Source organism: Hyperoodon ampullatus (genome assembly GCF_949752795.1).
Source record: "Hyperoodon ampullatus genome assembly, chromosome: 15".
Lineage (NCBI taxonomy): Eukaryota > Metazoa > Chordata > Mammalia > Artiodactyla > Ziphiidae > Hyperoodon > Hyperoodon ampullatus.
The window spans coordinates 11083667-11099162 of record NC_136928.1 but is presented as its reverse complement, the minus strand read 5'-3'; the positions used below and the strand labels follow the sequence as shown (position 1 = coordinate 11099162).

Sequence of the window (15496 nt, the reverse complement as noted above, 5' to 3'; positions counted from 1 at the left end):
GTCTGTGTAGTTTATACATAATTTAGTACACATATGTTGGGAGAACATATTAAAAGTTTTTTAATCGATAGGGGCAAATCCAAAAAGTTTTAGCCCTTGCGTTAAACAATTGTTCCTATCTTCAAGGAGCTTAGAGACAGGAAGATAACGTCTCAAGTGGATAACCATAAAACAGGGCAGAAGGGAACACACACCTCAAGAAAGCTACAGTTGGAGTTCTGCCAGAGTTCGGAAACAGGAGTCCTTATTTCTAGCTGGGCTGAGGAGTAAACAAGACACAGTAAGCAAGTACCAGGAACCAAGACAAATAGCCTGTGAGGTGAGACTTGTGTGTTCATCAAAGAAGGACAGTCTCCCAGAGGCAAGTGTAGGGTCAAAGGCATGGAGAGGGGGGAGCGTCAGTCGTGTCTTCAGTGGAAAGAACCACCTGACTTCTCTGGAGCAGCGTGATTATGGAGGTACCTGTGGAAATGTAGGCATTTGGACTTTATTTAGTGTTTAAAGAGGGATCATTGCTTCTCGCTGCTATGATCATGACTTGGTTTAATAAGGATGGTGAACCTGGTACATGAGCAACAGGGCCACTTGACCTAGTTTGAAGCCCCTGCTTTCCTACATGGCCTGGATCTGGTGATCCTGAACTCCGACTCCTGTGCCACCAGCCCCGCTGCCAACCTGGGGCAGCAGATGGATGCGGGACACCATGGCACCACCATCACCACCTGACAGGCACCGGGCTCTGCCCACAGGGCACGCAGAGTCACCATCACACTGAACCTGCGCTTTTATTCCAGGGATTCCCAACACTTGACAGGGTGGAAGCCCTGTGGCCAAGACCTCTGGATCTGACCTGGGGACCAGATAAGCTAAGGCTCAGAGCCAGACCTGTCGTAATGGAGGCAGCGGGCCCCACCTGCACAGGTTTTAGGATCTGGGGGTCCGAAATCTTGGAGCCAAGGTTGCCCCCTGAGCCCCAGACTTCTGATTTGCAGGCCCTGAAAGTTTCACAGGAAGCAGTGATGCTCCTGCACTGTCTGGCCCTGGGGGTGCACCCCCAGCAATCATCCACGACTCCCTCCCCGCCTCCCCGGTGACCAGGTCCAACACGGCCAGCCAGCCACGGTGAGAGCACAGAACAGCCAGGGAACAGCGCACAGCCCGCTGGCTCCAGACCCAGCTGGGCAGCCCCCTGAGAAACTCCTGCACCTGCATGGAGAGAAGGTGCACAAGGCAGCTCAGAGGGGACACCTCCCAGGGTCCGAAGCATCGAGAGAAGGTGCACAAGGCAGCTCAGGGGGGACACCTCCCAGGGTCCGAAGCATGGAGAGAAGATGCACAAGGCGGCTCAGAGGGGACACCTCCCCGGGTCCGGAGCCTAAAGGAAGCCAGCTCCAGCCTGGCTATGCCGGCGCTTTCCGGAAGCGCCCCTGCCACTGCCGGCTCAGGTCCTCAATCAGGCCCCGAAGCATCCGCGTCCAGTCGTCACCCTTCCGCATCGGGGTACAGCGCGCCTGCTTGTGCTCCAGGGCGAGGATCTCCGCGGGAGTCTCCGGGGTCAGCCCGGCAGCCAGCACGGCCTCCGGGAACTTGGCTGCAGAGGCGGTAGCCAGACAACAGCGGGGAGGGCTGCGGAGGCAGGGCAGGTGGGAACAGGGGGTGGAAGACAGAAGACAGAGGGACAGGCAGAGAACGAAGGCCAGGAGGGAGGAGGAGGAACAGGGGAAGGGGAGAGGTAGGGTGCAGAGAAAGAGAGAGAGAAAGACACGTTTGGTCCCTTGAACTTATCTCTGCAGTGACTCTGCAAGCAAACTGCTCCTCCTTGTTGGAGGCCCAGCTCCCTCTTCCAGGATCACAGTCTCAGGACACAGTGCCACGCAGCACCCATCATGCTCACAAAAGCCATTTGTGGGACTTCCCTGGCGGTCCAGTGGTTAAGACTCCGTGCCTCCACTGTAGGGGGGCATGGGTTCCATCCCTGGTCAGGGAACTGAGATCCCGCATGCAGCAAGGGGCAGCCAAAAAGAAAAGGCCATTTGTTCACATTCCTCTCTCCCCTGCTTGGGGAAGAGGAGGACCCCTGAAAGCCAAGGGGTTCCCCCGACACACAGGCACCCACCACCTGTACCTGGGCTGCCGCCTGTCCACCTGCTGGTAATGGTAGCTCACGGCCACGGCCGAGTGGGGGCACAGCAAGTACTGGTTCTCTTCCCAGCAGCGGCCCATGGTCTGGGTGATGGCCTCGTCTGACACTGACTGAGACACTACAGCCTCTGAAAGCTGACAGTTTTCAGGGTCAGAGGGGTGGGAATCAGGGCTGAGGGGAAGTGGGGAAAAGGGGAGAAAATTCCCACCACGTAACATAGCCAGATACGCACCAGAAACTCGAATGAAACGCTCAGATGGAATGGCTCAGATTCAGCTCAGAGAAAAAATCTGGTTTCTCACGTTTCCCAGTTTTAAATGGATTCACTCAAGTTAGGGGAAGGATACCTTTGAGTTTCAGGTCAACACATTTAGTTAGAATTTGGCTCATGAATCAGCAAATTAGTGTATATAGTCTTGTTCAACAACGGACAGAACACAGGGTAAGGGCGCTCAAGCATTCCTGCTGCTTTGTTGTTGGCACGCCCCCTTCCTGTGGATGTGAGAATAGCTTCCCGTCAGTTCCCACCCAGCTCTTGTGGCACCTCCTTTAGGAAAACTCCCCACTACCTTTAGACAGAGGAAGACTCCCTTCTCAGTGCTCCCTTGGTGTAGACGGTTTATTTGATCATTCTCTGAAAATTCACTGCATGCTTATAATGTGCCAAAAGCCCTGCATATACTCAACAGCAACCAATAGAGACCACAGGGTATTATAAATTATTTAGATACCTTCCTGACCCATTAGGATTCACAGAAGACAATGCATGTGTTTTATTTATCTTTGTATCTCCAGCACCAAGCATAGCTCCTGACTCATGGTCAATATGTAATACAAATGAGTGAATGAATGAATGAATGAATGCTGTTCCAGCAGTTGGAGTATCTTCTACGTGTACAGCAGGGGAGAGGATGAAGAATTGGGGGATATGGTGTCTGTCTTCATGGAGCATCTCATTTACATGAGGAGAAGGATTGTGGATGTCAATACAAACCATTAAATAAGTTGAACTTTGGTTGTGTTACAGTCTGAATGTTTGTGTCCCTCCCAAGTTTATATGTTGAAGCCCTAACCCCAATATGATGGTATTTGGAGGTGGAGCCTTTGGGAGATAATTAGGTCATGAGGGTGGAGCCCTCATGAATGGGATTAGTGTCTTTATAAGAAGAGGTCAGAGGGCTAGCTAAATCTCCTTCCACATATGAGAAGGCAGCCAACTGCAACCCAGAAGAGGGCCCTCACCAGAACTCAACCATGGCACCCTGACCTCAGTCCTCCAGTCTCCAGAACTGTGAGAAGTACATTTGTGTTGTTTCTAAGCCACCAGTCTGTGGTACTTTGTTATAGCAGTCCAAACTAATTAAGACAGGTTGCATCAAAAGAAGCATAGATTCCAGAAGACAGAAATTCCACTCCAGTCTGTGTGGGTGTATCTAGCTCTGGAGACAATCCTTTAAGATGGACATTGACCACTGAAAGTTACATCATGTAAGGGACAGCTAAAGGACCCAGGAAGGCTTAGAAGGTAAATGAAGATTCTCTTCAAGTATGGGAATCAGATGGCTCACCAGTGCACAAGCTAAGAAGTAACAGGTTCTAGCTTGACATAAAGAACTTCATAATGATTAGAGCTGATGTGAGGTAGTGAGGTCCTAGGCACTGGAGATATACACAGTCTGGATGATGATTTGGTGGGAATGTGGCAGAGAAAATTAAAAGCAAATTCAACATACGAAATTCTTTTTTTATATTAAATAAGTTTTCATCACCAGGTTACCTTAAAATAAAAGCAATCCCTCCCTAGGCTCCTACCCATCTGAGGAGATAAAATTTCTCCTTTTTTTTTTAAAAAAAAAAAAGCTAATAGAACAATAGTCTCTGCTCATACTGGATGGGAAAAGTGGTTTCCAGTTATTATTGGAAATAAACAATAATAAATAAAAACAACAGTTAATATATTAAGCCCTATATTGCCAGGCAGTATACAAAGTTCTTCATGGGTATTATTTGACTTAAAATTCAACAATGCTATGAGGCAGGCATTCTCTTTATCCCCATTTTATAGATGAGGAAATTGAAGCACGGAATTTAAGAAACTGGTCCAAGGTCTCACAGCTGGCTTGGAGTTAAGCCCCACCTGACTCTAAACCAATAACCTCTACTGCCTCTCCTCATTCAACGAAGAAATCCACATGAAGTGACTGCAGAAGTGCCAGGCTCATAGTAGGTACTCAAGAAACAAGCATCCCCTTTCCTTGAACAGATTTTCAAACCCCAAGTCTGGTCTTATGGCTGCACCCTTTCCCTTCTCCATGGTGTATGGGTGGTAACTGACCTTGCTGTGCAATTCCTCGGGTAGACTCACACTTCGGGTCCTTTCAAACTGCTCCATGAGGGCTCTTGTCACCTGGCTGTCAGAACCAGATAGCAGCCAGAAGATCCTCTCCATGTTGTATGGCACCTGGGCAGAAAGGCAGGGTCCCGAGGGTCACGCTGACCTCAGCCCTTGTCCACCTCCACCCAACCAACACCTGGGTCAGACCTGCACGTCACCTCACAGGCCCCACCTGAATGTCCATAGCTGATGCCAAGGTTGGTTTGACGGCCTCAGACAGAGAGAAGTCTCCCCGCTGGACAGTCCTGTGGATGATGTCATTGTCGTTCACTGCCACGACCAGGTGGATGGGCAGGCCCATTTTCTGAGCGATGAACCCAGCTTAAGAGAGGAGAACAGTGGTTTCTTAGACACAACACCAAAAGCACAAACAACAAAAGAAAAAAAAGTAGATAAATTGGACTTCATCAAAATTAAGAAGATTTTGTGCTTTTTGAAGCTTTTGTGCTTCAAAGGAGACTATCAAGAAAATGAAAAGACAGAATAGGAAAAACTATTTGCAAATCATATATCTGATATAGGACTTGAAGCCAGAATATATAAAGATTTCTTACAACTCAACAATAAAAATACAAATAACCCAATTAAAAAATAGGCAAAGGACTTGAGTACATATTTCTCCAAAGAAGATATACAAATAGCCAATGAACACATGAAAAGATACTCAACATCATTAGTCATCAGGAAAACACAAACCAAAACCCCAATGACATACCGCTTCATACGCACTAGGATGGCTAGAATCAAAATGATAGACAATAACAAGTCTTGGTCAGGATGTGGAGAAACTGGAACCCCCCCATACACTGTTGGTTGGAATGTAAAATGGTGCAGCCACTTCAGAAAACAGGCCAGCAGTTTCTCAAAAAGTTAAGCACAGAGTTCCAATATGACCCAGAAATCCACTCCTAGTTTATATATACTCAAGATAACTGAAAGCAGGTCCGCACAAAAAACCTAAGCACAAATGTTCATAGCAGCATTATTCATAACAACTAAAACACTGAAACAATCCAAATGTGCATTAACTGATAAATGCATAAACAAAATGTGGTATATCTATACAATAAAATAGTATTCAGTCATAAAAAGGAATAAGGTACTGATACATGCTACAACATAGATGAGCCTTGAAAACATTACACTAAGTGAAAGAAGGCCACATATTGGATGATTCTATTTATATAAAATGTCCAGAATAGGAAAATCTATAGAGACGAAATAGATTAGTGGCTGCCTAAAGCTGGGAGGGATGAGGGGAAATGGGGAATGACTGCTAAAGGAATAGGACTTCCTTTTAGGGTGCTGAAAATGTTCTAAAACTGATTATGGTGATGGCTGCCCACATCTGTGTACACTAAAAACTATTAAGTTGTATACTTTAAGTGGGTGAATTGTATGATATGTGAATCATAGAGCAATGAAGCTGTTACAAAAAAATGAAGGAAAGATGGGGCTTCCCTGGTGGCGCAGTGGTTGGGAGTCCGCCTGCCAATGCAGGGGACACGGGTTCGTGACCCGGTCCAGGAAGATCCCACATGCCGCGGAGCACCTGGGCCCGTGAGCCATGGCCACTGAGCCTGCGCGTCCGGAGCCTGTGCTCCACAACGGGAGAGGCCACAACAGTGAGAGGCCCGCGTACTGCAAAAAAAAAAAAAAAAAAAAAAAGGAGGAAAGGGTAGGAGAAGGTTACTGTGCCCTGACACTGGTCCCGTGCCAAACGCTGCCCCCAAGCAGGTACTGACACATGCTTGCCACCATTTGCAGAAGAGAAAATGGAGGCTCTGAGAAGTTGAAATGACCCATCCAAAGCCTGCTAAGTGGCAGACAAAGGATTTGAACTAGGTCTGTCTAAGTCCAGAGCACATGCTGAGTCCCCTGACTCAGTCTCCTAGAACCAGCGCCCTCAGACTGTGTCCCCTGGAAAGGGACTGAGGGGGTCAGAGCAGCAGCCTCCTTCTACCCTAATAGCAGTGTCTGTTTGCATGGAACAAGCAAGGAATTCCTCACCCTGAAAGATGGAAAGCCCAGAAAGGCAACGTAGTTTGGGGGAAGGTTCCTACTGCTATGAATGGTTGATCTCTGATGAGTCGGTAAAAGGAGTTAAGGATAAGCGCACCACCCAACATCACTCTTAATTTTGCAAAGCACATTCACAGTCTTATTTCACGTGATCTTCAGTAAACATCATGATATCCTTGTATGACAGAGGAGAAACGGAGACTCAAGAGGTCCAGGGGCTTAAGGTCAAGCAGCTAGTTCCTGACGGAGCAGGGTTAGATCGGAGTTCCCTCTGCAAACATTGCTTTTGTGCCAGGCACTGTGGCAGATACTGGGACATGTGCAGCTGGCATCACTCCCTGGAGGGTGATGCACATGGGCGGCCATGGATGGGGAAGAAAGCTGGGCCATCCTTGTCCAACAGTCAGCTTGCTGTTCTTTCCACCCCTGTGTTAGCTGAAGTCAGGAAGACTCCTGACCGCTAAGATACTTTCGTGGTCTCACCTAAGCTGTCCTGGACGCCCATCAGAAGCGATGCCATGAACAGAACCATCAGAAAAGAAGTCACGCCAATCAGGAGGCAGACTTGCATGCTGGTGAGGATTCAGGCTCTGGAGCCAGCCTGCCTGGGCTGCCATCCTGGCTCTGGGACTGACTGCTGTGTGACCAGGGGCAGGCTGACCAACTTCTCTGTGCCTCAGCTTCCTCGTTATAAAATGGAAATCATAGTACCGTCCCCCTCATAGGCGCATGTGAGGATTTAAGGAGTTAATATGAGGGAAGCATTTAGAGCAGTGCCTGATGCATAGTTCAGTGCTTGATAAATGTTAAGTATTATTATAGGAAATGATTTTAATGCCACGTAGCTCTATAGCTCTTGACCCTCACAAAGTTCACATACACGCATAAAGAATCTTATTTGTGCCCCGTGGTCGTCCTGAGAGATATGATAAGTGTTCCAATCTCCCTTTGATAGCTGAGGAGCTGAGTCTAAGGGACAAGACGTTTAGCTAGTAAAGGACAGGACTGGGCCCAGAAGCCTAAGTCCAGGTCTCTTTCCACATCCCACGGTCTCCAGGGAAAACATGCTGTGCCAGGCGAGCCCTTATCTTCAGAGCGGGCAGCTGGCTGGAGCTGGGAGGAAAGTCCACGCTCCTAGCAGAGGGCACTGCCAGCCGGGCCAGCGGCTGAACCTTGACCTAGTCTCCCCATGCTCTGCTGAGCAAACACATCAGATCAGGCAGCCGGAGCACCTCGGGGTTAACCCATCCTCCTTCCCCTGCGGCAAGAGGCCAGGATGTCCCCCCCAGGGAGTTGGGGGAAGTTTTCTGGAAGCTTCTTGTGTGTCGTTTCCCATCACTTAGGACCCAACCTTTCTCCTCAACCAAAGTGCAGCTGGGAGGACGGGGACCACAGGCGTTTTTCTGGAAAGCCCATTTCCGCCCAGGGGTCTCCTTACCTGCGAGGTTACCGGCAGCCCCCGATGGTACAACCACCTCCACGGGGGGCGGTGGGTGCAAGTCTGAAGCTGGTGCACACCGGAAATAAGCAAAGAAGTGGTGGGCCATTTGCACGAGGACCCGGGACCAGTTGATTGAATTCAGACTCATCAGATTGTGCTCCTTGACAAAGGCCACGTCGGCAAACACGGCCTTGATGGGCTCGTCCAGCTCATCACTGTTCCCCTCCACTGTCAGAGGAGAGCGGAGAGGGAGTTATCATAAGAACCCCCCGGGGGCCAGCATGTGCCCATAAGGTCAGCATGTGCTCCTAGGCTGAGCCCATCCTGCTGGGACCTTCACTCAAACCATGTCTCATATCCTTGGGGTCACATTTCCAATGTTTCTACCTTTATCTACAACTAGATAGAAAATGTCAGCTTTCTGGGATATTGGGGGAAGAATGCCTCTTTGTATTCCATGCCCACTTCCCCAGTCTCTGGGGATGGTTTATCGGATCGTGAGACGGTGAGAGGCTGAGCTTTACTTCACGGTCCTCCATCAGGGGCTGGAGGGAAACACTCGCTCTTCCCACGTGGGTTCCCAGGCCAAGCTGCACTCCTCAGCCCAGCCCAACCAGCAATCAAGCCAACATTGTTCTCTTATCTGAAACCTGGGTTGTTTCTGCACTGGGTCCAGACTTGGAGGACAGTGGGGGAAGATCATCAGGGGAAATGCCAGAGTAGGCACGGAGGTTACTTCTTTATTTTTTAAAATAAATTTGTTTATTTATTTATTTATTTATTTATGGCGGAGTTGGGTCTTTGTGGCTGCGCGCGGGCTTTCTCTAATTGTGGAGAGCAGGGGCTACTCTTCATTGCGGTGCACGGGCTTCTCATTGCAGCGGCTTCTCTTGCTGCGGAGCATGGGCTCTAGGCGCTCGGGCTTGTGGCACGCGGGCTCAGTAGCTGTGGCTTGCGGGCTCTAGAGCACAGTCTCAGTAGTTGTGGCGCAGGGGCTTAGTTGCTCCACGGCATGTGGGATCTTCCAGGACCAGGGCTCGAACCCATGTCCCCTGCACTGGCAGGCGGATTCTTAACCACTGTGCCACCAGGGAAGCCTGGCACTGAGGTTACTATTCATTCCACCCTTCGTCGTGTAGCAGTAATGAGGCTGCAGGACCGGGGGGATATTTGCTGGGGTGCTAGGAAAAGATTCCCTGTTTTTAAGAGACAGCCACAGGAAGAGAGACTTGGTTACCTTCAGGAACCAGCATATGCCACAAGAGGAATGAGGCTGAATGGAAGATGGAGCAGAGAACCTGGCTCCCTGACGGCAGTGAACCAGCCAGTCGGGAGCCTATCCCACCTCTAGACTTCCAGGGACATGAGCTGAAAAATATCCCTGTTCAAGCCAGTCTCAGTTAGATTTTCTGTTACTTCCAACCAAAAACATCCCAAGTGATATATAACTAGCGCTTGCTGATTATCCTGTGCTTAAGAAGAACGAAGTATACAATGTATATGGAAATTCATGACTCTAGAAAACATCAGGGTCCAACACACAACAATCCAGGTGGCCCATCTCTTCTCCCTGAGCTCACCAGCCTAATGGAAAACACGTGCCCACCGTTAGCTCCCGAACTAACACACGTCCTCCTGGAAACCAAATCAGAAGATTCCAGAAAGGAAAGGAAGAATTTGAACAGTCCTGTTTTGGAAACAAAAACTAATTCCTTTAAAGGTTCCTGCCTTATTTTCTTGAAGCACAGAACATGTATGAAACAGAAATGCCCTTTGGCTCAGGCAATAGCACATTTATGACATACTGTATTCATCACCATCCACGTGTCTGCCACTATTTTTCTTTTCTTTCTTTCTTCTTCTTAAAATTTTTTGGTCATGCCACACAGCATGCAGGATCTTAGTTCCACAACCAGGGTCAAACCCACGCCACCTGTGCTGGAAGCGTGGAGTCTTAACCACTGGACCACCAGGGAAGTCCCTGCCACTATTTTTCAAATGTGCACCATTCTCCACCCCATGGTCAGGAATGGTGCTTCTATACATGCCCTTAGGTCAAAGCCTTCCAATATCTGTGTACCAGGAGAGAAGGGCGTAGGTGCAGAATAGAGGTACAAAAAGCTGTTCTCTGCTTTGATTCTAGGTAAAGACAGTCCTAGATTCATAAATGGCAATTCTGGTGCTTAGGGTGTAACAGGGACACTCAGGAACCTGAATCTTGTACATTAAAACCTTGCCATGACTGCAGGAAAATGCAGCCAGATATGGGTAATTCATTACTAAGGCTCATGTGTAAGAGTTTTGCCAACACCCGCCTTAGCTAAACCATAAACTTTTCAGTGGAATGCGTATGTGCTTGCTAAAGAAAAGAGTAGAAGGGGCTTTTTGTTTGCCCTTGAACAAATGGACAAAGAATATTCATGCTACTCCCATGGGTAAGGTTCGTTCTCACTGTTCTTTTGGTCCTTGACAAAATTGGTGTTATATAAAAACATCATCTCTGGGATTATAACAGGAGGCCAGGCCAGTTATAGAAGGAAGGTTTTCTGTCACCACATTTGCTGTCCTGCCAGGTGAGTGACCAAACCAAGCCAGGCCACCTGGACAGCTTGCCCAAGGCCACAGTGCACAAAACCTCACCAAGACCCCTATTGCTCATATTCCAACCCCTTCCTTGGGGCTACCTGGGGTGTAGTAGGGTGTCAGAGGTAGAAATTAGAAATAAAAAGTATGGCTCCACTCAAACTCATCTCGCCTTCCTACACTCTTGAACTCCGTAATGATTAAATGCACTCAGAACAGATGGCCAGACATTAAGGAGATGGCTTTTTGCCTCTCTGTAAACACAAAACGTTACGATTCATGATGTGGCTCAGGAAGGGGGGTCGCTAGCGATGGGTCCCACTGAGTAGCTTCTTATCTTAAATACTTAGACCTGCTAACCAAGTGCATAGCTTAGTTGATTCAACGCTGCAAGGGAGGGCATGAGCTGCCAACATGCAACGGCACATTCTCTTAAAAATAATTATTAAACGTGTTTTTGCCATCTGGACTTCAGTGCCCTGGGACAGAACCCAAGTCACTTGGCTCAGGCTATGACTCTGGGGAGCTGCCTGTAGATATGGCACCAGCAGGGTGAACGTGCAGGGAAGTGGCCTTCTTTGGGGTATGGTTTTCAACCTGTACTTCCTCGGTTGTCCTGTCAGTATTGGTTTATGCACCTGTCACCTCCAGTAGTTTCTGAGACTGTGTAGCCACGAGCTTGCTCAGAGCTAAGGCAAGGCATACACCAACCTCTAAATATGACTGATGAAGGAAGGGAAGGAGACAGAAAGGGGAGGAGGAAGGGTGGTCAGCTAGTCAATTGGCTAGTTTTGTTCCAGCCCATCTCCCAAAACAGACCACTCAAGGCAAAGCCATGCTGTCCCCAGAGCCTCTGTCCCGGCACCCACCTCCAAACACGTGGACATTCTCTCTCAGCACTGTCGTCATCTGGAGCTCCTGAATCTTTGTGCAGCGACCTTTGGGCAGCAGAACGATGAGGTCCACGTTCTCTGCCCCCCGAACACTCTCGATGGCTGCACTCCCTGTGTCCCCGGAAGTTCCTGGATGGGGAGAAGGAGGAGCCCTCCTCTTTAGGACGAGGGAGATGGAAAAGGGAAGAAACGGCCCCTAAAGCACTGTCGCCAAGTGAGGCAATATCCTGGAGGGTAGGAACCCAGTACTTCATCTGGGGTCCTTGAACCTCCAAGGCATCCACGGATAGAAATCAGGGCAACTGTGAGCGTGGCGCCATATCCTCTGTGTATTTTATGTATGTAAAATATTATTCTAAGAAGGTTCCACAGCCTCCACCAGACTGTCAAAAGGGTCTGTGGCACAAGAAAAGTTTAAGAACCCTGCTCTATAAATTAGGAGGTTGGGATTACCATATACACATTATTATACATAAAACAGATAACCAACAAGGACCTACTGTATAGCACAGGGAACTGTACTCAGTATTTTGTAATAACCTATAAGGGAAAAGAATCTGAAAAAGAATAGATAGATAGATAGATAGATAGATAGTTAATGTATAACTGAATCACTGTGCTGTACACACACACACACACACAGAGTACTGTAAATCAACCATACTTCAATTTAAGAAAAAGAACCCTGCTCTAGAAGAACCAGTAACACACTCCCCGAGAGACATCAGTGGAGGGCATCCTGTGGGTGGACACTGGCAAGCTGGGGCACTATAGGGCTCCAGGGCGCACGGCCATGATGCACACCTACAACCACGGTGATGTGCTTTTTCCTCTTCTCCAGGAAGTACTGCAGGAACTGTGCTGTGCAGCACAGGGGCAGGTCCTTAAACGCATAGGTGACCCCATGCCACAGCTCCAGCAGGTTCAGCCCATTCCTCAGTCTGGATAGATGGACCACCTCTTTGTGTCGGAATCTGCTGAAGGCTCGGTCGATCAGATCTGCGAGGGGAGAGAAGGGAGGTTGGACAGTGATTAAAGGCCATTCTCTTGTCCCTCAAGTTCACTCTCAGTCTCTTTACACTTTTACATTTGAAGTTTCTATCTCTTATTACCAGATAAAAAGACCAGAAGTTTTTATCATAAAGGATACTGTGTATGAATATAATTGTTTAATCCTAGGAAAAATGTCTGAAAAGGCATGAACTAAACTGTTCATGGATTCCTCATAGTGATGGCCCCAGAGACCAGAATTGGTGCTGTAAGACTTTCATTTTTTACTTTATAAATTTCTTCATTATTTGGATTTCTTGTGTGCATGTATTCCAATGAGATTCAATTAAACAATTGCATAAGAAACAAATCAAATGTCTCATCTTGGGCTTCCCTGGTGGCTCAGTGGTTGGGAGTCCGCCTGCCGATGCAGGGGACATGGGTTTGTGCCCCGGTCCAGGAAGATCCTACACGCCGCGGATCGGCTAGGCCCGTGAGCCATGGCCGCTGAGCCTGCGTGTCCGGAACCTGTGCTCCACAACGGGAGAGGCCACAACAGTGAGAGGCCCACATACCGCAAAAAAAATAAAAAAATAAAAAAATGTCTCATCTCTTCTAATTTTCCTTCCTAAAGGCAGAGACTTATTTGTCTGTTTTTGCATTACTTAATCTCACACCTGTGATGCCAGAACCTTGAGATGGTTTACTTAGAATCCTACCTAAGGCTAAGGTCATCTAGAGTAGTGTTTTTCAAACTTTAATTAGCGAACTAATCACCTGGGATCTTAAAATGCAGGTTTGGGATCGGTAGGTCAGAGAAGTCTGAGAATTCTGATATGTACCCAGGCAACACCGTCAGTGCTGGTCATCGAGCTACATTTTGGGCCCTCTTCTTCTCAGCCCCAAACTCTCACCATTACATCTGGTCCACGGACCAGGAGCACCAGTATCATCTGGACATTTGATAGGAATGTAGAATTCTCAGGCCCACCCTAGACCTACTGAATCAGAATCTGCATTTTAAAGATATTCCCACAGAGAATCTGTAGGCACATAACAGTCTGAGATGAGCTGGTCCAGAACAGTCTCAAAGTCCCTTCTGGAATTACCATTAAAGGAGATAAAACAGCAGTCTGAGGGTCTGGGTGTTTCATACGCAGGAAGGAAATACCCCACATTCAAGCATCTCAGGACAATAGCGAAATCCCTTGAAAGGGTTTTTAAAAAATAAGCAAAAAAAAATCTCCGCAGATCACTTTGGCGTTCATCTCACTGGAGGTGGGAGCTGGAATGAATTAACCCTTTGGGGATATTTCCAATTCTGGGATTCCAGAGTCTGGAAAAAACTCCAAAGTTTCGGAAATATGGCTAGGGACCTCCTAGGGGTTAAATGATGGATGTGCCACTCCATGGTGGGCTGAGCTGGCAGAAGAGTGAGATGGGAGCATAGAAAGGCAGGGTCTGCTCACCATTTAAGTCATCCCTTGGAATGAGCTCGGGGCCAATGAAGAGGCTACACAGCTCCTTCACCAGGCTGGGGTAGGAGACCACACTCCACTGACGCAGGGTCTCTCTGTCCAGCTGAGGCAGCTCCTCGGGCATGTAGAGGCCCCCATCCGGAGCATAGCCAGAGAAAAGGGCCCCTTCAAAGTCAACCCGTGGGGCCATCCCCCGAGTACTGACGTACCACATGATCCTGGAGGCCTGCAGAGGGAACAGTCCCAGAGACACTTGATCTCCAAGCTCAGTACCTCATGGGACGATGCTGAAGTACACCCAGCCCCTTCGGCTAGCTCCTGGGCCATCATCCAGACTGGGAGGCTGGAGCTCTGTGAAATCTCAGGCCAGCTTCACCTGAGACTGAGCAAATCCTGACCTCTCTAATCAAAATGAGGTAATTCTACTGACCTACTGCCACGGGAGAGGGGGTACTGGAGCATTCTGGGAAAGGAGAACACTTGGTCCTTATGGATGAGGAAGAAGTCCTTGGGGTGGGGAAAAGGAATAACAACAATAAGGCAAGTGCCATTTTGATACCCCTCTCGATAAGGAGACGATGACACACTTGATTATACTCCCTTTTGAGAGATGTATCTACTTCTGCTAAAAAAATAATCATCAGGCCTTCCCTGGTGGCACAGTGGTTGAGAGTCCAACTGCCAATGCAGGGGACGCGGGTTCATGCCCCGGTCCGGGAAGATCCCACATGCCACGGAGCGGCTGGGCCCGTGAGCCATGGCCGCTGGGCCTGCGCGTCCTGAGCATGTGCTCCGCAACGGGAGAGGCCACAACAGTGAGAGGCCCGCGTACCGCAAAAAAAAAAAAAAAAAAAAAAATCATCATCATCACCTTCAATGGATTTTTAGCAATGTTGCCTATAACCTAATGGTTCTCCACTCTGGTAGTCTGTTGCAATCAGCTTGGGAGAGTTTAAAAAAATAGCCCTACTTGGGACTCTACCTGGATCAATTAAACTGAAATCTCTACATGAGGCTCCTTGGGTGGGTTTAATATGCAGCAAGGATGATGAATAGGGTGGCCAACCCGTCCCAGTTTGCCCGGGACCCAGTGCCCTACCCTCAGCCTGATCCTTAAGTCAGAAGTGCTGATATGCTGCTTTTACTATCATCTGGCCTGGCTAACTGGTCCTGTCTGGATGCAGAACTCTGATTAGCATGGAAGGGGATAGGGTCCAAGGGCACCCCAGGCCTAACCCTGGTCACACTTCACATCAGTTAGGTTCCCAGGAGCCAAGCACCATGTCAAGCATCTAGGCTTGAGCTCTGAACACCTTCCTCTGGATCATGGCTGTGAATTCTGATTATAAATCCCCACAACACCTCTGGGGATGAATTTGACTAGACATAGCTCTCAATACCAGCTTGGACTTATTTCTGTGCCAGGGCCAGAGGGGAACCCCTGCCCTCTGGGGACAAAGCCACCTGAAGCCTTCCACCTATGGGAAAGGGAATGAGCTAGCATGGACCTGGAGGAATTCTGGCTCCCTAGACTGTGACTCTGACACATCA

The 15496-nt window shown here is 48.6% G+C and overlaps 1 protein-coding gene across 1 annotated transcript; it reads right to left on the bottom strand.

Moving 5' to 3' along the window:
• Positions 1–1400: 1400 nt before the first annotated feature.
• Positions 1401–14159, bottom strand: THNSL2 (threonine synthase like 2; the record flags this gene model as incomplete). The annotated part of the gene is made up of 8 exons (XM_079720747.1): positions 1401–1626; positions 2126–2277; positions 4479–4604; positions 4711–4859; positions 7999–8229; positions 11454–11606; positions 12282–12476; positions 13937–14159. The coding sequence occupies 8 exons, from the start codon at positions 14157–14159 to the stop codon at positions 1401–1403; spliced, it is 1455 nt and encodes a 484-aa protein (XP_079576873.1).
• Between the last annotated feature and the right edge of the window lie 1337 nt (positions 14160–15496).